The 23,798-nt window shown below is 56.5% G+C and overlaps 1 protein-coding gene across 1 annotated transcript in view; it reads right to left on the bottom strand.

Moving 5' to 3' along the window:
- Positions 1 to 22,739, bottom strand: part of NOS3 (nitric oxide synthase 3) — an 82,316-nt gene extending 59,577 nt beyond the window's left edge. The window contains exons 1-3 of the mRNA XM_084620734.1: positions 22,516 to 22,739; positions 20,567 to 20,669; positions 5,884 to 6,032 (exon numbers count right to left, since the gene is read on the bottom strand). Coding sequence (XP_084476860.1) covers positions 5,884 to 6,032; positions 20,567 to 20,669; positions 22,516 to 22,619 — 356 coding nt within the window. The 5' untranslated portion in view covers positions 22,620 to 22,739. The remainder of the gene's footprint in view (positions 1 to 5,883; positions 6,033 to 20,566; positions 20,670 to 22,515) is intronic.
- Between the last annotated feature and the right edge of the window lie 1,059 nt (positions 22,740 to 23,798).

Below are 23,798 nucleotides of genomic sequence, written 5' to 3'. Positions count from 1 at the left end.
AATCCTGGTTTGTGTGTGAATGAGGAATGTGTGAGTTACAAAATAAATATAAAGGCTATCACCGAACCAAACACAAACAGACGCAAGGGTGCCAGAAAATTACAGCACACCCCAATTAAAATGTCAAAAAAGGGAAAATTCACCACTCTAAAAATAAAACAAGCACCTATCAATGGGGACAAGATAACTGTGATCAAAACCAGTCTGGGGTAACTCCCTAAAAACCAATAAAAAAACTAAATAAAAAATAAAAAAAACAATGTAAGAAAAGAAGCACTTGTCAAACAACAATTAATTACAGCATGATGGTGCAAAACTCATTGGTCCCAAGGAAGGAAAATCACTATATAAGCAGGGGGCCTGGCCATGAAACTTTGGGTTTGTCCTGCCACGACTTCCCCGGAACATCGTGTCGCGACCGATGGAACCCGGCTCTTCCCTGCCTGTGATCAACCTAGCTGGCCACTAGATTGATCCGAACTCTGAACTGGTAACTATAACATTGACTGGCGGGACAGTGTGTGTGTGTGTGTCGTGTGATTGAATGCGTATGCTAATTGTTGTATCTTCAATAAACGCGGCGAGTTGCCTTTTCCCCTGAAAAAGATCCTGTGCGCTTTCTTATAAGCATACCATTTTTGGTGGAGAATTGCGAAAGGGGGAAGACATGCACTGTGATTGTTGAACATACTGCTAAAAGGTATACCATCCGTATAGAGCGATCAATGATTCGGGCCCTAAGGGGGAGGATTAGAGTCCTCGCTCCTACCCATCTGTCAGGGAAAATTGCATGGGTGAATACACCCTGGGTCGTAGCAGGATCGAGCCCAGAAGGTAGGGGGCTCAGCGTTCCCCGCTCCTGCTCTGTCAGGCAGAGTTTTTTGTGGGAACAGACTTTTTGTGTTGTGTAAGTCCCAGCGCAAGGGTGGGCATGGAAAAATTATAAAGGTAAACAAAATTCATAAAAAGATACGTTCAGGCGAAAACAGTCCCCTAAAAACAAAGCTCAAAAAGAGCAGGAAAAATCACCATTCCTCCAGGAAACAACTCCTTTGAAGACAATTTTGCACAAGTTTGGGCAAAGCCCATGGACTGAACCAGCATTAGCCTATGGCCAAACTACAGCTGATTTGGAAGATACATCGGCAAAATATCTGTTGGTCGACAGGCCATCGACCCCGCTAAAAAGAGTCTCCGCTGCAATTTAGCTACTGTGGCCACCCGACGGCCCCAGACCCCACCGCGCCGGCAGGGCAGCCCGGCAGCCCGGAACCCAGCCACGCTGGCCCTGCGGCCTGTAGCTCACAGCTGGGCCGCAGCTGTGTACTCATTGGGCACCCACAGGCTGCGCGTTGAGACCCGCTGATCTAGACCATCTTTTCCAACCTGCTCTTCAAACCCTCCAGTGACAGAGACTCCACCACCTGCCTGGGCAATTTATTCCAGTGCCGAACCACCCTGACAGGTCGGAGGTTTTTCCTAATCTCCAACCTAAACCGGCCTGGCTGCAATTTAAGCCCATTGCTCCTTGTCCTGTCCTCAGAGGTTCAGGAGAACAATTTACCTCCCTCCTCCTTGTTACAACCTTTTACATGCTTGAAAACTATTATCATGTCCCCTCTCAGTTTTCGCTGCTCCAGACCAAACAGACCCAATATTTTCAATCTTCCCGCACAGGTCATGCTTTTAAGACCTTTCATCCATTTCGTTGCTCTTCTCTGGACTTTCTCCAATTTGTCCACATCTTTCCTGAACTGTGGTGCCCAGAACTGCACAATACTCTAATTGAGGCCTAATCAGTGCAGGGTGGAGTGGAAGAATTACTTCTCATGTCTTGCTTATAACTGTGACAAAGTGGGGGTTTTCCCTTGTTATGTTGTATGTGAGTCTTACTGTTTTGCATGAATACTGTGGATGCCTCAGTTTCCCGGTGTATTGTACCAATGTCTAGGTTGTGGGGATAAGGGTGTGTGACTTTTGCTGAGAGCCTCAGGGCCAGGTGAGGAGGCTCTAGCTGCCTGCATGTAAGGGATGGCAGATGCCCTTCATAACCTGAGAACCAGGAGGGGAATGTGACCAGGTGACCCTGAAAGGAGTCACGCTACCTAGACTCCTGGCTGGCTCCAATCAGAGCAGTTCCAGAGCATCGGGCCTGTGATTCTGTGACAACAACACTCCTGCAAATATAGCCCAGAAGGATGTTTGGGTTTTTTGCAACAGCGTTTCACTGTTGACTCATATTTAGCTTGTGGTTCACTCTGACCCCCAGATCCCTTTCCGCAGGACTCCTTCCTAGGCAGTCATTTCCCATTGTGTACGTGTGCAACTGATTGTTCCTTCCTAAATGGAGTACTTTGCATTTGTCTTTATTGAATTTCATCCAATTTACTTCAGTCCATTTCTCCAGTTTGTCAGGATCCTTTTGAATTTTAATCCTGTCCTCCAAAGCACTTGTGTGAGGAAGCAAGGTTTCTTGTTGTTTTCAGTGGTTTGCATGCAGAGGGGGTGGGACTCAGTTTCCCTGGGTGTTACTGGTTTAACGAGGTGGTGGGAGAGGGAGTTTGTTGTTACAGGGGGCCAGCGAATGGCCTGGAGAATGGATACCTCAGCGACGGGTTACCGGGAAGCCCAGCTCGGGAGTCACAGCCGGTTCTGGACGGTGGGAGGACAATGGGCTGCGGAGAGAGGACCTCAGTGACCCGACCAGCCGGTTCCAGCCAGAGGGGCCAGAGGACGGCTGAGAGGAGAGGCGGAGAGGAGACTCAGGCAGCCTGTTGACCTGGGACAGAAGACAAAGGACAGAGGCGGGACTTGGGGGCAGGTGAAATCAGATGCACAGCTCAAAGGGGGGCTCTGGGCTGGAGGGAGGGAGCAGGCAGAGCCCCCCTGGAAGCGGGACAGACCTAGATATCCTGTGCTGAGGGAGGCCAGCCTGAGGCCCAGTGAGTTTCCTATGCTGTTTTCAGACGCTCAATAAACCCTCCTGTTTTACGCTGGCTGAGAGTCGCTCCGGTCTAGAGATCGGGGAGGATTGCTCCCGCTGGGAGTGGAGGGCCCAGGGGTCCAGAGTGAGGGGACTCCCTGAGGGGGCCCATGGCAGAGACAGGCGTGCTAAGGCTCAGAGAGGTGCGGTTCCAGGAGGCAGACGGGCTTAACCCCGACAGAGAGTGGCCCCCCGAGAAGGGCTGTCACACTGAAGGGGGTCCCCTCCAGGGACCGCATGGGGCTGAGAGAGCCCAAGTCCTGGGCATCCATGACAACTTGCACCCCCACCCAGCTGGTATCAGCCGTAATCTTTATAAGCGCACTCTCTGTGCCATTATCTAAATCAGTGACGAGGATATTGACCAGCAGAATACAGACCCTGGACTTCAGGAAAGCAGACTTCGACTCCCTCAGGAAACTGATGGGTAGGATCCCCTGGGGGAATAACATGAGGGGGAAAGGAGTCCAGGAGAGCTGGCTGTATTTCAAAGAATCCCTATTGAGGTTACAGGGACAAACCATCCCGATGTGTCGAAAGAATAGTAAATATGGCAGGCGACCAGCTTGGCTTAACGGTGAAATCCTTGCGGATCTTAAACGTAAAAAAGAAGCTTACAAGATGTGGAAGATTGGACAAATGATCAGGGAAGAGTATAAAAATGTTGCTCGGGCATGTAGGAATGTTATCAGGAGGGCCAAATCGCACCTGGAGCTGCAGCTAGCAAGAAATGTTAAGAGTAACAAGAAGGGTTTCTTCAGGTATGTTGGCAACAAGAAGAAAGCCAAGGAAAGTGTGGGCCCCTTACTGAATGAGGGAGGCAACCTAGTGACAGAGGATGTGGAAAAAGCTAATGTACTCAATGCTTTTTTTGCCTCTGTCTTCACGAACAAGGTCAGCTCCCAGACTGCTGCGCTGGGCATCACAACATGGGGAATAGATGGCCAGCCCTCTGTGGAGAAAGAAGGGGTTCGGGACTATTTAGAAAAGCTGGATGTGCACAAGTCCATGGGGCCGGACGCATTGCATCCGAGAGTGCTAAAGGAATTGGCGGCTGTGATTGCAGAGCCATTGGCCATTATCTTTGAAAACTCATGGCGATCGGGGGAAGTCCCAGATGACTGGAAAAAGGCTAATGTAGTGCCAATCTTTAAAAAAGGGAAGAAGGAGGATCCTAGGAACTACAGGCCAGTCAGCCTCACCTCAGTCCCTGGAAAAATCATGGAGCAGGTCCTCAAGGAATCAATCCTGAAGCACTTACACGAGAGGAAAGTGATCAGGAACAGTCAGCATGGATTCACCAAGGGAAGGTCAAGCCTGACTAATCTAATCGCCTTCTATGATGAGATTACTGGTTCTGTGGATGAAGGGAAAGCAGTGGATGTATTGTTTCTTGACTTTAGCAAAGCTTTTGACACGGTCTCCCACAGTATTCTTGTCAGCAAGTTAAAGAAGTATGGGCTGGATGAATGCACTATAAGGTGGGTAGAAAGTTGGCTAGACTGTCGGGCTCAACGGGTAGTGATCAATGGCTCCATGTCTAGATGGCAGCCGGTATCAAGTGGAGTGCCCCAAGGGTTGGTCCTGGGGCCAGTTTTGTTCAATATCTTCATAAATGATCTGGAGGATGGTGTGGATTGCACTCTCAGCAAATTTGCGGATGATACTAAACTGGGAGGAGTGGTAGATACGCTGGAGGGGAGGGATAGGATACAGAAGGACCTAGACAAATTGGAGGATTGGGCCAAAAGAAATCTGATGAGGTTCAATAAGGATAAGTGCAGGGTCCTGCACTTAGGACGGAAGAACCCAATGCACAGCTACAGACTAGGGACCGAATGGCTAGGCAGCAGTTCTGCGGAAAAGGACCTAGGGGTGACAGTGGACGAGAAGCTGGATATGAGTCAGCAGTGTGCCCTTGTTGCCAAGAAGGCCAATGGCATTTTGGGATGTATAAGTAGGGGCATAGCGAGCAGATCGAGGGACGTGATCATTCCCCTCTATTCGACATTGGTGAGGCCTCATCTGGAGTACTGTGTCCAGTTTTGGGCCCCACACTTCAAGAAGGATGTGGATAAATTGGAGAGAGTCCAGCGAAGGGCAACAAAAATGATTCGGGGTCTGGAACACATGACTTATGAGGAGATGGTGAGGGAACTGGGATTGTTTAGTCTGCAGAAGAGAAGAATGAGGGGGGATTTGATAGCTGCTTTCAACTACCTGAGAGGTGGTTCCAAAGAGGATGGATCTAGACTATTCTCAGTGGTAGAAGAGGACAGGACAAGGAGTAATGGTCTCAAGTTGCAGTGGGGGAGGTTTAGGTTGGATAGTAGGAAAAACTTTTTCACTCGGAGGGTGGTGAAACACTGGAATGCGTTACCTAGGGAGGTGGTAGAATCTCCTTCCTTAGATATTTTTAAGGTCAGGCTTGACAAAGCCCTGGCTGGGATGATTTAATTGGGGATTGGTCCTGCTTTGAGCAGGGGGTTGGACTAGATGACCGCCTGAGGTCCCTTCTAACTCTGATATTCTAAGATTCTATGATTCTATGACCAGAACCGGAGCCAGAACTGATCCCTGCAGGACCCTTCTTCCAATTCCAATTCCCAACCAGCTCCTCCCGGTTATCACAATCCCTGGCAGAGCAGCGTCTCCTCGGGCACCTTCTCCACCCTGTGCAGCAGGAAGCTGGCTCCAGTGCACTCCAGGGGCTTGCTGGACAATCTGGCCCCGCTGTTTTATTTCCCCAGCCGGCGTCTGGGCATCTGAATTCCGCCCCCGGCCACCCGAGTCCTGGGCATTGCAGGGGTTTGTTGGGTGTTTATGAAAAGCCTCCCCCGCGCTGGGCTTCCCTTGTGGCAGTCTGGCAGCCGTGGTGCCTGTGGGGGGCTGGCACTCACCGCTTGATGGATCTGTAGTACTGGTTGATGAAGTCCTGGGCCATGGGCAGCAGCTCCTCCTTGGGCGGGGGCCCCTCAGCTGCCTGGCAAACCAGCTGCTTGGGGAACATGAGGGAGCCCAGACACCGCTTCCCACTGCAGGGCAACTCCTGGAGCACAGACAGACAGACAGAGCTGAGGCGGGGGGGCTATTGCAGTCAGACCCAGCATGGACCCCAGCTCTGATGCTGCAGCGCCCCCTCCCCCCGCCGGTGCCCCGACCCACAGCCCCCGCTAGCCCAGCCCAGGGATCCCCCCTCCACAGCCCTGCCAGTGCCCCTCAGTCCCAACCCACAGCCCCCTGCTAGCCCAGCCCAGGGATCCCCCCTCCACAGCCCTGCCAGTGCCCCTCAGTCCCGACCCACAGCCCCCGCTAGCCCAGCCCTGGGAACCCCCCTCCACAGCCCTGCCAGTGCCCCTCAGTCCTGACCCACAGCCCCCTGCTAGCCCAGCCCAGGGATCCCCCCTCCACAGCCCTACCAGTGCCCCTCAGTCCCGACCCACAACCCCCTGCTAGCCCAGCCCTGGGAACCCCCCTCCACAGCCCTGCCAGTGCCCCTCAGTCCCGACCCACAGCCCCCTGCTAGCCCAGCCCAGGGATCCCCCCTCCACAGCCCTGCCAGTGCCTCTCAGTCCCGACCCACAGCCCCCGCTAGCCCAGCCCTGGGAACCCCCCTCCACAGCCCTGCCAGTGCCCCTCAGTCCTGACCCACAGCCCCCTGCTAGCCCAGCCCAGGGATCCCCCCTCCACAGCCCTACCAGTGCCCCTCAGTCCCGACCCACAACCCCCTGCTAGCCCAGCCCTGGGAACCCCCCATCCTTCTTGCCCAGTGCCCGTGAGGACTGGGGAAGTTTTGTAATATGTTTATGTCCACTGTGAATAGGCCTATACCCACTAGGCCTGGCTATTCTTTGGGTGGAAACAGTGGCCTCGCCATCCCCACACCCATGAAAGGAGCAGCGAGGTGGGTCCTCCAGGCCTGCCTAGAGAGGCTGCACAGGAGCAGCCACTCAGCAGGCTCCGCTAAAAGGAGGTGCAGGGTGGGAGCAGGGCAGGGGGGCAGGGCAGGGTGAGGCGGGGCGGGGCGGGGCAGAAAGGGTCAGAGCAGGGTGGGACAAGGCAAGGAGGAGTGGGGCAGGACGGGATAGTGCAAGGAGGGTAGCACCGACCCTGCGGATCCATGACAGCTGGTGGCAGCAGTGGGATGCTGACCCCGCCAGGAGTACTGTGTTAGAAGTGGCGTGCAGCAGTAAGACAAGGGTGGCCAAAGGAAGCAGCAAGACAATGGCGTGTCACCACCTCCCGACGGACAGCGCCATCCTGGGCAGGGAGACAGGGCCAAGAGCTGGGAAGCCGAACAAGGTGCAGCTGAAGGCTTGGCTGGAGACGGACGGTTGGTCCAAGAAGCCGGCTCCAGACCCAGCGGGATTCCAGGCAGGTCTGGAAGCAGCAGAGGCAGCAGCAGGGTGTCCCCGAGACCTGGTTCCCCGTCCAGCTGGGCGTCTTCACGACCTGGCCCCCCCGTGACAGGTTGGAAGCGCTGGGAGTTGGAGCTGGGAGCAAGGCGGCTAGTGGAGCTGGAGAAGCCGAGGGGCAAGAGGTCGCACCGAGGGGTACGTGGGGAAAGGCCGCAGTTTAACAGGTCGGGGGGCTACGGGAGCTGACCTCACTGCCTTTGGGAAGGCCTGGGATTTGAACCAGGCTGGCCCTGCGGACCGGCTCTGCCGTCTCACCCCCTCACTCGGCCCCACGGCCATAGAGGCGGGGCAGGGGGTTCGCTCCCCCGAAGGGGGGTGCACGCACCGCCCAGGCATAGAGGTGCCCAGCCAGGTGGACGAGGTGGAGACAGGGGACTATGAACTGTTCACAAAGGCTCCGGACCCTGGAGGCTCATGGGAAACGGTTTTGGGGTCGAGCACCCGCCGGCAGGAGCAGAAGTCGGTGCCTATGGTTCTAGGCCCTTTCCTTGATGGTTCATTCAACCCCCTTGTCTTAGCGCTGGCAGATAGGAAAAGATTCCGGGGTGTAACCAAGACCCTGGGCGTCACCGACAAGGAGGTCACAACCCCTCTGGGAGAATATCCCCGCCTGTGTATAATCTGCTGGGACTGGAGCAGCCGATTTACATCTGTCCTCCAGATTAAGATGTGGTTACTGGACCAGGTGTGCTGGTAAACAACCTTATCAACAGCAGATCTGAGGTGGGGGAGACCCAAGTCGGGGGCTCAGAAGGAGAGTCCCCCAGAGACCTCTCGGAGGTGGGACTCCAGGAAGCCCAATGTGGGGTGCCCACAAACGCCGGAGCAGGCAGCCCCTCCATGGGACCTGAGATGTAATTACTGTGGGCACAAGGACACTGGGTGGTGCAATGTCCCGAGATAAAGGAAATCTTGGCCAGAGAGAGCCCGCAGAGGGTCGAGGTGGCAACGAGAAGACAGCCTGAAATACCCGCTCTCTCAGCGGGTTGTCTATCCCTCAGCTCTGCCCCTTTGGAGGAAGCAGTCTCCCAGGCAGCTCCTGGGGCACAGCTGGCCAGGGAAGAGTGGCAGACGGGCTTCCACCCCATGCCCAGCAGATAGGTCTTGTTGTACCCCCTGGACTCAGGCCCCTCTGATCCCCAGTGGGAGCGGCAGGTGGGGATCAACTGGGAGATATTCCTGAGGTGGAGACATTCTGGGACTGAGAACTCAGTGTGGTGCGACCCCACTAGATGCTGAGGGACTGAGGGGCTTGGGGGAAAGCTCCCAAACATACAGCCATTCGCCCTGCCCCGGCGCCGATCCCTGGGCAGGCACCGGCAGGATGGGAGGGGGACTGGTCGCTGGGGACTGTCAGCACAGCTTTGCCATGTTCTTGGGACAAGCTCCAGACTCCGTGCCAGTAACGGCCAAAGAGCCGACCCCAGGGATTGGAAGGCCGAGAGGGCAGGAGCCGGCCAACAGGTGAATGGCCCGGCTGGCGGGGAGGGGGCGATTTTCCCTCTGCGTTGTCTGGGTTACCTGCCTGTCTGTAGCCAGACCCCTGGAGCTGAGTGGGACACGGGCCCTGCACAGGGGACAGGTGGCTCACGCTGGCTCTGGTACTGTAACCAAAGCAGTGGGCTCCTTGCCTACACGGGGCTAAGGCGACGACAGCCGAAGGGGCGGACCCAGATCCAATAATGCCCAGTGCATACCTAGCCCTGAGGGGGGTGGTCAGACCCCCGGTTAAGGCCCTGTAGCGAAGATACATCTGAAATGGGCGGCCCAAAGAGGTTGGGGTGCACGACCAGCTACCTGCGGAGGTGCGCATGGGGGATGGATTGGAGACCTGGCCGGACAGCGCCTTGGACCTTGGCTGTGGCTGAAGGGAGTGGTGTGGCTCTTGGCCTGGCACCGGCAATGCGTGGAGCCTCCAATGGGGGGAGGTGATTACCAGGAACCGTGTTTAACAGGGCTGAGAATGAGGCTTTGTCCTGAGGTGAGGAAACTGAGGCACAGCCAACAAGGGCTGGGCCCCAACCCAGCAGCTGAACTCCAGGCCGAGCAGCAGAAGAATCCCTCCTTGAAGAAGCTGAGGGCCCTTGTGGGCCCCAGTGTTGCAAGACTCTGGGGAAGAACTGCCAGGAAAGATCCCTGTAAGAAAAGGGATCCGGCACTGGGAAAACTGAACCGTGTGGGATCAGGGGGCAGCTGGTGATTCCCCAGAAGTACCATAGAATCACAGAATATCTGGGTTGGAAGGGACCTCAGGAGGGCATCTAGTCCAACCCCCTGCTCAAAGCAGGACCAACCCCAACTAAATCATCCCAACCAGGGCTTTGTCAAGCCTGACCTTAAAAACTTCTGAGGAAGGAGATTCCACCCCCTCCCTAGGTAACGCATTCCAGTGTTTCAACACCCTCCAAGTGAAAAGTTTTTCCTAATATCCAACCTAGACCTCCCCCACTGCAACTTGAGACCATTACTCCTCGTTCTGTCCTCTTCTACCACTGAGAATAGTCTAGATCCATCCTCTTTGGAACCCCCCTTCGGGTAGTTGAAAGCAGCTATCAAATCCCCCCTCATTCTTCTCTTCTGCAGACCATGTCCCTCCCTGTAAACATCAGGGGGGCCAGCACACCAGGTGAGGGGGCTGCAAAACTTTTACAGCCCCAGAAATTCACAGGAGTCCCCCCTTTTGAGTTGGTGTATGGAAGGGAAGAGAGAATGGGAGGGGAAGCCGAATGGGGAATCGGGGATGGAGTACGTTCTGGGGAAAGCTCACTGAGCCCATGGGCTTGGCCAGGAAGAACCTAGCCAGGGCCCAAGGGAAGCAGAAGGGCTGGTACGACAGCGTCCTGGCTCCTCTGGCACCGCGGACCAGGAGAGGGGTCTTGGCTCTGTGTGAAGGGCACTGGGACAGGCCCTGTGAAATCACAAACCAGCGGAAGGAGGTGAGTCACGTCCTGGCGCGGCCCAGTTGGGCGAGTGTCCCATGTGGACACAATGAAGCCATATGTTGAGGGAGCAGTTGGTGCTGGTTGTGTGTGGGCACAGGGAGGAGAAGCGGGGCGGGGGTCCCTGAGAGGGGAGCCAGCCTCCCGCTGGAATCAATCCCCCTCCGCCCAATGAACCCCAGGAGCAGAGGGGCTGCTTCCCTACCCACGGCTGCTCTCCAGCCAGCCTGGGCTCACTAATCCAGCTGTCCACGGGGCAGGGGAGACAAAAATCACCCACCCTCCAGGTGGTCCCCATTCCCCGTCACTGGGAAACAGCCCAGGCCCTGGCGAGAGAGGTCAGAGACATGCTAGCTGTAGGGGTGGTCCAGCCGCCCACCAGCCCTGGGCCCCTCCTGTGGGCCTGGTCCCCAAGGACAGGTCAATCGGACTCTGGGTGGACTCCCAGAAGCTCCATGCCATCACCTTGTCCGATGCCTGCCCCATGCCTAGGCCTGATAAGATCTGAAACAAGGTGTGTGTGTGTGTGGGGGGGGGGGGGTTACCTCACTACTAGGGATCTCACCAAAGGCTACTGGCCGGTACCTTGGGACTCAGATGCTGGGTTGGAATCTGCTCCCATCACCCCTATGGGGCTCTTTGGGTTCCTGGTCCTGCCTGTCAGCCTCAAGGGGGCACCTGCCCCCTCCCAGCACCTGGGGCATCAGTTCCTGAGGGGGGTGGAGGACTGTGCCCGGGAGAGCATAAATATCTGTGTCATCAGGCCAGCTGGGGAGGACCATGTGGGGAGGACCGCAGAAGCTACTAGATCTCACGCCCTGGTTCTCATGGGTGACTTTAATTTTCCTGATACCTGCTGGGAGAGCAATACAGCGGAGCATAGACAATCCAGGAAGTTTTTGGAAAGCGTAGGGGACAATTTCCTGGTGCAAGTGCTAGACGAGCCAACTAGGGGGGGAGCTTTTCTTGACCTGTTGCTCACAAACCGGGAAGAATTAGTGGAGGAAGCAAAAGTGGATGGGAATCTGGGAGGCAGTGACCATGAGATGGTTGAGTTCAGGATCCTGACACAGGGAAGAAAGGTAAGCAGCAGGATACGGACCCTGGACTTCAGGAAAGCAGACTTCGACTCCCTCAGGGAACGGATCGGTAGGATCCCCTGGGGGACTAACTTGAAGGGGAAAGGAGTCCAGGAGAGCTGGCTGTATTTCAAGGAATCCCTGTTGAGGTTACAGGGACAAACCATCCCGATGTGTCGAAAGAACAGTAAATATGGCAGGCGACCAGCTTGGCTTAACGGTGAAATCCTAGCGGATCTTAAAGGTAAAAAAGAAGCTTACAAGAAGTGGAAGGTTGGACATATGACCAGGGAAGAGTATAAAAATATTGCTCGGGCATGAAGGAATGAAATCAGGAGGGCCAAATCGCACCTGGAGCTGCAGCTAGCGAGAGATGTCAAGAGTAACAAGAAGGGTTTCTTCAGGTATGTTGGCAACAAGAAGAAAGCCAAGGAATGTGTGGGCACCTTAATGAATGAGGGAGGCAACCTAGTGACAGAGGATGTGGAAAAAGCTAATGTACTCAATGCTTTTTTTGCCTCTGTCTTCACGAACAAGGTCAGCTCCCAGACTACTGCACTGGGCAGCACAGTATGGGGAAGAGATGGCCAGCCCTCTGTGGAGATAGAGGTGGTTAGGGACTATTTAGAAAAGCTGGACGTGCACAAGTCCATGGGGCCGGACGAGTTGCATCCGAGAGTGCTGAAGGAACTGGCGGCTGTGATTGCAGAGCCATTGGCCATTATCTTTGAAAACTCATGGCGAACCGGGGAAGTCCCGGATGACTGGAAAAAGGCTAATGTAGTGCCAATCTTTAAAAAAGGGAAGAAGGAGGATCCTGGGAACTACAGGCCAGTCAGCCTCACCTCAGTCCCTGGAAAAATCATGGAGCAGGTCCTCAAAGAATCAATCCTGAAGCACTTGCATGAGAGGAAAGTGATCAGGAACAGCCAGCATGGATTCACCAAGGGAAGGTCATGCCTGACTAATCTAATCGCCTTCTATGATGAGATTACTGGTTCTGTGGATGAAGGGAAAGCAGTGGACATATTGTTTCTTGACTTTAGCAAAGCTTTTGACACGGTCTCCCACAGTATTCTTGTCAGCAAGTTAAAGAAGTATGGGCTGGATGAATGCACTATAAGGTGGGTAGAAAGTTGGCTAGATTGTCAGGCTCAACAGGTAGTGATCAATGGCTCCATGTCTAGTTGGCAGCCGGTGTCAAGTGGAGTGCCCCAGGGGTCGGTCCTGGGGCCGGTTTTGTTCAATATCTTCATAAATGATCTGGAGGATGGTGTGGATTGCACTCTCATCAAATTTGCGGATGATACTAAACTGGGAGGAGTGGTAGATACGCTGGAGGGCAGGGATAGGATACAGAGGGACCTAGACAAATTGGAGGATTGGGCCAAAAGAAATCTGATGAGGTTCAATAAGGATAAGTGCAGGGTCCTGCACTTAGGAAGGAAGAACCCAATGCACAGCTACAGACTAGGGACCGAATGGCTAGGCAGCAGTTCTGCGGAAAAGGACTTAGGGGTTACAGTGGATGAGAAGCTGGATATGAGTCAGCAGTGTGCCCTTGTTGCCAAGAAGGCCAATGGCATTTTGGGATGTATGAGTAGGGGCATAGCGAGCAGATTGAGGGACGTGATCATCCCCCTCTATTCGACATTGGTGAGGCCTCATCTGGAGTACTGTGTCCAGTTTTGGGCCCCAAACTACAAGAAGGATGTGGATAAATTGGAGAGAGTCCAGCGAAGGGCAACAAAAATGATTAGGGATCTGGAACACATGACTTATGAGGAGAGGCTGAGGGAACTGGGATTGTTTAGTCTGCAGAAGAGAAGAATGAGGAGGGATTTGATAGCTGCTTTCAACTACCTGAGAGGTGGTTCCAGAGAGGATGGTTCTAGACTATTCTCAGTGGTAGAAGAGGACAGGACAAGGAGTAATGGTCTCAAGTTGCAGTGGGGAAGGGTTAGGTTGGATATTAGGAAAAACATTTTCACTAGGAGGGTGGTGAAACACTGGAATGCGTTGCCTAGGGAGGTGGTGGAATCTCCTTCCTTAGAAGTTTTTAAGGTCAGGCTTGACAAAGCCCTGGCTGGGATGATTTAATTGGGGATGGGTCCTGCTTTTGAGCAGGGGGTTGGACTAGATGACCTCCTGAGGTCCCTTCCAACCCTAATCTTCTATGATTCTATGATTCTATGTGTCCCATGAGGAGGGGGCTGGGTTGCCAGGATGCTGGATGACTATAGAGACTGGAAGGGGAAGGTGGGGTTGGCAGAGGTGTCGTACCGGGGCCACAAGGTGGGAAGCATCTGTCTAAAGCCAGAGCTGGCCAAGGTGAAGGGGATCAGAGACCAGCCCATTTCTCAAAGCAAGAAGCAGGCCCAGGTCTCTAATGGAGTGGCAGGCAGGGCACTACTGGAAGTTTGTACCCAACTTCAGCTCCCCTCACAGAGCTGAGTGAGAAGGGCGAGCGGTCGGGGAAGTCTGTGCAAGCAGTGCCGGGGGCGCTCTGTGTGCTGAAGGAGGCTCTAACCCAGCGGCAAACCCAGACTTGGAGAAGCCTCAGAGGCAGCTCTGACGTTATTGACATGAACTGGGACCCTGTAGATCATTGTTGAGACCAAGGTCCTGTCGTGGCACCAAATCTCGTACAAAGGGGGTCAAATGAGGTGTCTCAGACAAGGTGATGGTGGGCTGGTTAGGATGATGCTGTCTGTGTGTGGGTATCATTGTTATAGTTAAAGTTATGAATATTGGCCCTATCCTGTCTGTAGTTCAAACGTGTGCTGTGCTTCTGGGTGCCACCCCAGACAAGTTGGTGTCAGCTCTGCCTAGCCTGCTGGGTGGCCCATTAAGGACCATCAGCGACACAACTGACCCACTGAGAGAAGGCAGACACGTCTTGGGACTCAGCCAGGCAGGCAGGGCCCTGCCTAGGGACAGAACTCTGAGGTGTTTCCAGGCCACGGGATGGCCAGCTTGTCTTTGGGACAAAGAAAGCAGAGACCACATGGCAAGAGACTATAAACAGCTGCTGCGGCTCCTCCATCTGGTCTTCAATCCTGCTTCTTACCTCTGGAGGGACTTTGCTACAAATGGAAGCTCTACACAAAGGACTGAATGACCCATCCCAGCTGGGGATGTTCACCAGAGACTTGATTTGAACCCGCAGTTTATTCCATCACTGCTACAAGCCTGAACCAAGAACTTTGCCATTCCTGGATGTCATTGATTCCATTGGTTTCAGAGTAGTAACCATGTTAGTCTGTATTCGCAAAAAGAAAAGGAGTACTTGTGGCACCTTAGAGACTAACCAATTTATTTGAGCATAAACTTTCGTGAGCTACAGCTCACTTCATCGGATGCATACCGTGGAAAATACAGAAAATGTTTTTATACACACAAACCATGAAAAAATGGGTGTTTATCACTACAAAAGGTTTTCTCTCCCCCCACCCTACTCTCCTGCTGGTAATAGCCCATCCAAAGTGATCACCCTCCTTACAATGTGCATGATAATCAAGGTGGGCCATTTCCAGCACAAATCCAGGGTTTAACAAGAACGTCTGAGGAACAGTGTGTGTGTGGGGTGGGGGAAGGAATAAACAAGGGGAAATAGGTTACTTTTTATAATAACTCAACCATTCCCAGTCTCTATTCAAGCCTAAGTTAATTGTATCCAATTTGCAAATTAATTCCAATTCAGCAGTCTCTCGTTGGAGTCTGTTTTTGAAGTTTTTTTGTTGAAGGATAGTCACTTTGAGATCAGAAATCAAGTGACCAGAGAGATTGAAGTGTTCTCCGACTGGTTTTTGAATGTTATAATTCTTAAAAAGAAAAGGAGTACTTGTGGCACCTTAGAGACTAACCAATTTATTTGAGCATGAGCTTTCGTGAGCTACAGCTCACTTCATCGGATGCATCCGATGAAGTGAGCTGTAGCTCACGAAAGCTCATGCTCAAATAAATTGGTTAGTCTCTAAGGTGCCACAAGTCCTCCTTTTCTTTTTGCGAATACAGACTAACACGGCTGTTACTCTGAAACCTGTTATAATTCTTGACATCGGATTTGTGTCCATTTATTCTTTTACATAGAGACTGTCCAGTTTGTCTAATGTACATGGCAGAGGGGCATTGCTGGCACATGATGGCATATATCACATTGCTGGATGTGCAGGTGAACGAGCCTCTGATAGTGTAGCTGATGTTATTAGGCCCTATGATGGTGTCCCCTGAATAGATATGTGGACACAGTTGGCAACGGGCTTTGTTGCAAGGATAGGTTCCTGGGTTAGTGGTTCTGTTGTGTGGTGTGTGGTTGTTGGTGAGTATTTGCTTCAGGTTGGGGGGCTGTCTGTAAGCAAGGACTGGCCTGTCTCCCAAGATTTGTGAGAGTGTTGGGTCATCCTTCAGGATAGGTTGTAGATCCTTGATAATGCGTTGGAGGGGTTTTAGTTGGGGGCTGAAGGTGACGGCTAGTGGCGTTCTGTTGTTTTCTTTGTTAGGCCTGTCATGTAGTAGGTGACTTCTGGGAACTCTTCTGGCTCTATCAATCTGTTTCTTCACTTCCGCAGGTGGGTATTGTAGTTGTAAGAATGCTTGATAGAGATCCTGTAGGTGTTTGTCTCTGTCTGAGGGGTTGAAGCAAATGCGGTTGTATCGCAGAGCTTGGCTGTAGACGATGGATCGTGTGGTGTGGTCAGAGTGAAAGCTGGAGGCATGCAGGTAGGAATAGCGGTCAGTAGGTTTCCGGTATAGGGTGGTGTTTATGTGACCATTGTTTATTAGCACTGTAGTGTCCAGGAAGTGGATCTCTTGTGTGGACTAGACCAGGCTGAGGTTGATGGTGGGATGGAAATTGTTGAAATCCAGGTGGAATTCCTCAAGGGCTTCTTTTCCATGGGTTCAGATGATGAAGATGTCATCAATATAGTGCAAGTAGAGTAGGAGCGTTAGGGGACGAGAGCTGAGGAAGCGTTGTTCTAAATCAGCCATAAAAATGTTGGCATACTGTGGGGCCATGTGGGTACCCATAGCAGTGCCACTGATCTGAAGGTATGCATTGTCCCCAAATGTAAAACAGTTATGGGTAAGGACAAAGTCACAAAGTTCAGCCACCGGGTTAGCCGTGACATTATCGGGGATAGTGTTCTTGACGGCTTGCAGTCCATCCTTGTGTGGAGGAATGTTGGTGTAGAGGGCTTCCACATCCATAGTGGCTAGGATGGTGTTATTAGGAAGATCACCGATGGATTGAAGTTTCCTCAGGAAGTCAGTGGTGTCTCGAAGATAGCTGGGAGTGCTGGTAGCATAGGGCCTGAGGAGGGAGTCTACATAGCCAGACAATCCTGCTGTCAGGGTGCCAATGCCTGAGATGATGGGGCGCCCAGGATTTCCAGGTTTATGGATCTTGGGTAGTAGATAGAATATCCCAGGTCGGGGTTCCAGGGGTGTGTCTGTGCGGATTTGATCTTGTGCTTTTTCAGGGAGTTTTTTGAGCAAATGCTGTAGTTTTCCTTGGTAACCCCCAGTGGGACCAGAGGGCAATGGCCTGCAGAAAGCGATGCCGGAGAGCCGCCGAGCAGCCTCCTGTTCACACTCCAACCTACTCACGATGACAACAGCACCTTCCCTGTCAGCTCCCTTGACCATGATGCCAGAGTTGCCCCCGAGGCCGTGGACGGCACTGTGTTCTGCACGGCCGAGGCCGCGGGGCAAGAGACGCTGCCCCTCCACAACCCCAGCCCCTGCACGTCGGCGGAAGCACTCCACGCAGAAGTCCAGTCTGCCGTCTCGACCCCCAGGAGGAGTCCACCCAGAATCCCTCTCCTTGCAATGTTGGTAGGGAGGTCTCCGTGGATCAGCATGTTGTTCAAAGGTGTGCTGGAAACATTCCTTGAGTCGGAGACGTCGAAAACAGGATTGTAGGTCACCACAGAACTGTATCATGTTCGTGGGGGTGGAGGGGCAGAAGGCGAGGCCCCGAGATAGGACAGCTGCTTCTGCTGGGCTAAGAGTATAGTTGGATAGGTTAACAATATTGCTGGGTGGGTTGAGGGAACCATTGCTGTGGCCCCTTGTGGCATGTAGTAGTTTAGAAAGTTTAGTGTCCTTTTTCTTTTGTAGAGAAGCAAAGTGTGTGTTGTAAATGGCTTGTCTAGTTTTAGTAAAGTCCAGCCACGAGGAAGTTTGTGTGGAAGGTTGTTTTTTTATGAGAGTTTCCATTTTTGAGAGCTCATTCTTTATCTTTCCCTGTTTGCGGCAGAGGATGTTGATCAGGTGATTCCGCAGTTTCTTTGAGAGCGTGTGGCGCAAGCTGTCAGCATAGTCTGTGTGGTGTGTAGATTGTAATGGATTTTTTGTAATGGATGTTTCCAGCACACCTACCTGGTGGGGATACTGGGAAACGGGAGTGTCTGAGGGAATTGCTTGTGTGACTTGTGGTTCGCCAGTGGGGTAAAACCAAAGTCCTCTCTGTCTGGCTGGTTGGGTTTGGCTTGGTGAGCATGGAAACCCCAGCCTTGGGCTGTAACTGTCCTGCTTTAAGCAATTTGTCCTGAATTGGCACTCTCCATTGGGTCCTGCCAGAACCAGCCTCGTTACACAGGGTAGGGCTGCACCAGCTGAAAGGGCTAATGCCCAGCCCTAAGATGGAATCTGATCCCCTAGGTTTATGAGATGGACGTGATCCATGTGGATAAAAGGTCAAATGTTATAGCCAACTCTTTGTTCTGGAGAGGGGTACCTGCACTTCCTCAGGTCACCGGCTGGAGTGACCCCACTCAGTTCAGACTCGAAGGGGGGTGAGATGTGACAAAGTGGGGGATTTTCTTAGTGTTTTGCATGAATATGGTGCGTGCCTCAGTTTCCCTGTGTGCTGCATGTGTAACGAAGGGGTAGGCATGGGGGTTGCTGTTACCAGAGGGCCAGCTGTGACCTTGCCTAGCAGTTGGGACCCTGGACAACATCCTGGAGATGGGGGACTCTAGCGAACGGTGATCTCGGGATTGGGATCCCCCACCCCCGACCTTGGCAGTCAGCCAGTTCTGGCCAGAGCGGGGACAATGGGCTGCAGAGAGATGATCTGGTGACCTGCCCAGCCGGTTCCAGTCAAAGGGAGGAGAGGCGGAGAGGAGACCCAGGCAGCCTGTTGACCTGGGACAGAAGGCAAAGGACCAAGGTGGGGCTTGGGGGCAGGTGATATCAGATGCCCAGCTGGAAGTGGGGGCTCTGGGCTGGGAGGGGAGAGCAGCTAGGGCCCCCCTGGATGAGGGACAGACCTAGATGTGCTCTGCTGAGGGAGGCCAGGCCTGAGGCCTGGAGAGTTTCCTGGGCTGGGTTCAGATGCTCAATAAACCCTCCTGTGTTACGCTGGCTGAGAGTCTCTCCGGTCTAGAGATGGGGGGATTGCTCCCTCTGGGAGTGGGGAGATTGGGGGGGCATTGCTCCCTCTGGGGGTGGGGAGATCGGGGGGGCATCGCACGCCCTGGGGATGCGGAGATCGAGGGGCATCACTCTCTCTGGGTGTCAGGAGATTGGGGGGGGCATTGCGCCCTCCGGGGGTGGGGAGATCGCGGGGGGACTGCTCCCTCTGGGGGTGGGGAGATCGGGGGGGGCATTGCTCTCTCTGGGTGTCGGGAGATCTGGGGGTGGAGGCCCCAGGGGCCCAGATCTTCATAAATGATCTGGAGGATGGTGTGGATTGCACTCTCAGCAAATTTGCGGATGATACTAAACTGGGAGGAGTGGTAGATACGCTGGAGGGGAGGGATAGGATACAGAAGGACCTAGACAAATTGGAGGATTGGGCCAAAAGAAATCTGATGAGGTTCAATAAGGATAAGTGCAGGGTCCTGCACTTAGGACGGAAGAACCCAATGCACAGCTACAGACTAGGGACCGAATGGCTAGGCAGCAGTTCTGCGGAAAAGGACCTAGGGGTGACAGTGGACGAGAAGCTGGATATGAGTCAGCAGTGTGCCCTTCTTGCCAAGAAGGCCAATGGCATTTTGGGATGTATAAGTAGGGGCATAGCGAGCAGATCGAGGGACGTGATCGTTCCCCTCTATTCGACATTGGTGAGGCCTCATCTGGAGTACTGTGTCTAGTTGTGGGCCCTACACTACAAGAAGGATGTGGATAAATTGGAGAGAGTCCAGCGAAGGGCAACAAAAATGATTAGGGGACTGGAACACATGAGTTATGAGGAGAGGCTGAGGGAGCTGGGATTGTTTAGCCTGCAGAAGAGAAGAATGAGGGGGGATTTGATAGCTGCTTTCAACTACCTGAAAGGGGGTTCCAAAGAGGATGGCTCTAGACTGTTCTCAATGGTAGCAGATGACAGAACGAGGAGTAATGGTCTCAAGTTGCAGTGGGGGAGGTTTAGATTGGATATTAGGAAAAACTTTTTCACTAAGAGGGTGGTGAAACACTGGAATGCGTTACCTAGGGAGGTGGTAGAATCTCCTTCCTTGGAGGTTTTTAAGGTCAGGCTTGACAAAGCCCTGGCTGGGATGATTTAACTGGGAATTGGTCCTGCTTCGAGCAGGGGGTTGGACTAGATGACCTTCTGGGGTCCCTTCCAACCCTGATATTCTATGATTCTATGATTCTATGATAGGGGCCCACGGCAGAGCCAGGCTGCTGGAGGCTCAGAGGTGCAGTCCCGGGAGTTTAACCCTCGTGAGAGTGGCCCCCCGAGAAGGGCTGTCGCACGGAAGGGGAGCCCCCCCAGGGACTGTCCGGAACTGAGCGAGCCCGAATCCCGGGCGTCTGGGACAGGGTGGGCAGAGGACCAGCGAGTAAATGGCGTGAGCCGCTCCCCAGGGAGACGGCTACCGAGCCGAGGGCCGGGGGAAGAGCTGGAGCAGGAGAATGGGGTCGGGTACCAGGGGCCAGGCCCAGCGGGGCCCAGGCCAGGGGCCCGTCTCAGGAGCTGCAGGGATCCGGCTGGATGCACCCAGCTGAGCTCTGGTCAGGCCCCCGAGGGTTACAGCCCCCCAGAGGCAGGGAGCCAGAGGCTTGGACTCCCCCCAGCAGCCCAGAGCAGTGACAGCTCCTCAGGCCCACCGGCAGCTCCCTCCCACGGGCCTGGGTCCCATCTCCCACCCCCACGGGCCCCACGGCGCCGCCCCACGGCACCGCCCTCACCTGCGTGGCCTGGGCGCTGAGCGTGTCATAGGCGATGGTCCCCACTTCCCAGTTCTTGATCCGCGAGTATCTCGGGGGCTCAATGGGGGGGATGGGCACAGAGCTGGCGGGAGAGGAGAGGGGGCACAGTCAGCTAGGGGACCCTCTGTGAGAGCATCACCCTCACCTGCGCCCCTCCTGCCCCCCCACCAGCGCCCCTCCTGCCCCCTCACCAGCGCCCCTCCTGCCCCCTCACCAGCGCCCCTCCTGCCCCCCCACCAGCGCCCCTCCTGCCCCCTCACCAGCGCCCCTCCTGCCCCCTCACCAGGGCCTGTCCTGCCCCCTCACCAGCGCCCCTCCTGCCCCCTCACCAGGGCCTGTCCTGCCCCCTCACCAGCGCCCCTCCTGCCCCCTCACCTGCGCCCCTCCTGCCCCCCCACCAGCGCCCCTCCTGCCCCCTCACCAGCGCCCCTCCTGCCCCCCCACCAGCGCCCCTCCTGCCCCCTCACCAGCGCCCCTCCTGCCCCCTCACCAGGGCCCGTCCTGCCCCCTCACCAGCGCCCCTCCTGCCCCCTCACCAGGGCCTGTCCTGCCCCCCCCCAGCGCCCCTCCTGCCCCCTCACCTGCGCCCCTCCTGCCCCCCCACCAGCGCCCCTCCTGCCCCCTCACCAGCGCCCCTCCTGCCCCCCCACCAGCGCCCCTCCTGCCCCCTCACCAGCGCCCCTCCTGCCCCCTCACCAGGGCCCGTCCTGCCCCCTCACCAGCGCCCCTCCTGCCCCCTCACCAGGGCCTGTCCTGCCCCCCCCCAGCGCCCCTCCTGCCCCCTCACCAGGGCCCCTCCTGCCCCCTCACCAGGGCCTGTCCTGCCCCCTCACCAGCGCTCCTCCTGCCCCCTCACCAGCGCCCCTCCTGCCCCCTCACCAGGGCCCCTCCTGCCCTCTCACCAGCGCCCCTCCTGCCCCCTCACCAGGGCCCGTCCTGCCCCCTCACCAGCGCCCCTCCTGCCCCCAAAACCAGCGCCCCTCCTGCCCTCTCACCAGCGCCCCTCCTGCCCCCTCACCAGGGCCTGTCCTGCCCCCTCACCAGCGCCCCTCCTGCCCCCTCACCAGCGCCCCTCCTGCCCCCTCACCAGGGCCCCTCCTGCCCCCTCATCAGCGCCCCTCCTGCCCCCTCACCAGGGCCCGTCCTGCCCCCTCACTAGCGCCCCTCCTGCCCCCTCACCAGGGCCTGTCCTGCCCCCTCACCAGGGCCCATCCTGCCCCCTCACCAGCGCCCCTCCTGCCCCCTCACCAGCGCCCCTCCTGCTCTCTAGCAGCGCTCCTCCTCCCCCAGCAGGGCCCCTCCTGCCCCCCCAGCGCCCTTCCTGCCCCCACCAGTGTCCCTGGTTGGGGTCTCTGGGGGGGCGCTGTAGGGGAAGGGGCAGGGACTCAGGAGAGAGTGCTGGAGGGGTGGGGAGGGGCAGGGGCTCAGGAGGGGGTGCTGGAGGGGGAGGGGAGGGGCAGGGGCTCAGTGGGGGGTGCTGGAGGGGGAGAGGCGGGGGCTCAGTGGGGGGTGCTGTCAGGGGAGGGGCAGGGGCTCAGGAGAGGGTGCTGGAGGGGTGGGGAGGGGCAGGGGCTCAGGAGGGGGTGCTGGAGGGGGAGGGGAGGGGCAGGGGCTCAGGAGGGGATGCTATGGGGAGGGGTGGGGGATCAGGAGGGGGCATGGTATGGGGAGGGGAGGGGGCTCAGTGGGGGCGCTGTTGGGGGGGACTCGGGGCCCTGGAGGTTCTGTCTCTCACCCCCGTCTTTCTGGGACACGTTCCCAGTCTCCGTCACGCAGCGTCCCCAGCTCTTGGGTGTCTGCTCCCGGGGGCCGGGCCGACCCCCCCGGCCCGGGGTCCCAAGGGGACTATGTGGCAGAGCACCCCTGAATGCCAGCCCGGTGCCCGTGTCCCCGCCCCTGCCTGGCCAGCGCAGCCCCCTGGCCCTTACCTGGCCCTGGCGCCGTCCGGGGGCCCGGAGCCCCTGTGCCGGGAGCAGAGGCTGAGGGCACAGCTGCGGGCAGGCTCAGGCAGCGCTGCCTGCAGGTTCCCCATCGCGCCGCGACTGTGCTCCCGGGCGACCGCGCCGAGACCGGCCCCGGCCCCAGGCACTTCCTCTGCAGGGAAAGGGCCGGGGACCAGCCGGGGACTGAGTCACTCCCACACTCTGCCCGGCACACAGTGGGGAGGGGGTGGGCACCGAGCCAGGACTCCTGGGTTCTAGCCCCGCCCTGGGGGCAGCGGGGCCAGGGGTTAGAGCAGGAGGATGTGGGGCTGGGAGCCGGGACTCCTGGGTTCTAGCCCAGCCCTGGGAGGGGAGGTCTAGTGGTAAGAGTGGAGGAGGGGCAGCAGCCAGGACTCCTGGGTTCTCGCCCATCTCTACACCTGCTTCCCCATCGGTGTGGCAGATTAGCTGGGCTGTGGGGCAGGGCACGTATCAGCGGCCACCCTGCCCTGCTCAGCGAGGCCGGGACACGCGGGCCGGGTTTCCTCCCTCCTGCTGGCGCCAGCAGCTGGTTCGGAGCCAGGTCGTCCCCTTGGGGCTGAGGTGTCAGGAAAGCCCAGGGCCCCACAGCCAGCGTAGGCCAGCTGAACGCTGTACACGTGCCCCAGGAAGGGACCAAGCCAGCAGCAGCCACCCCCGGCGCCCAGCCCCGAGCCCCCGAGCGCAGGGCAGCGCCAGCCCGTGTCTGCAAACCCCCCCCCCACCGCGCCTAGCCCCAAGCCCCGCCAGCCGAGGGCAGCGCCGGCCCGTGTCTGCAAGCAACCCCTTTGTCCAGCCCCGAGCCCCCCAGTGCAGGGCAGCGCCAGCCCGTGTCTGCAACCCCCCCCCCCCCGCGCCTATCCCCAAGCCCCCCCAGCCGAGGGCAGCACCGGCCCGTGTCTGCAGGCGACCCCTTTGTCCAGCCCCGAGCCCCCCCCAGCGCAGGGCAGTGCCAGCCCATGTCCGCAAACCCCACACCCCCCCGCGCCCAGCCCCGAGCCCCCCCAGCGCAGGGCAGTGCCGGCCCGTGTCTGCAAAACCCCCCACCCCCGCGCCTATCCCCGAGCCCCCCAGTGCAGGGCAGCGCCGGCCCGTGTCTGCAACCCCCCCACACCCTGCGCCTAGCCCCAAGCCCCCCCAGCCGAGGGCAGCGCCGGTCCGTGTCTGCAGGCACCCCCCTTTGTCCAGCCCCGAGCCTCCCCAGCGCAGGGCAGCGCCAGCCCGTGTCTGCAAACCCCCCCCACCCCCGC

This window comes from Lepidochelys olivacea (assembly GCF_965140295.1).
Source record: "Lepidochelys olivacea isolate rLepOli2 genome assembly, chromosome: 2".
Classification (NCBI taxonomy): Eukaryota; Metazoa; Chordata; order Testudines; family Cheloniidae; genus Lepidochelys; species Lepidochelys olivacea.
Note: the sequence above shows the minus strand (reverse complement) of the source record. Positions and strands in the feature narration are given on the sequence as shown.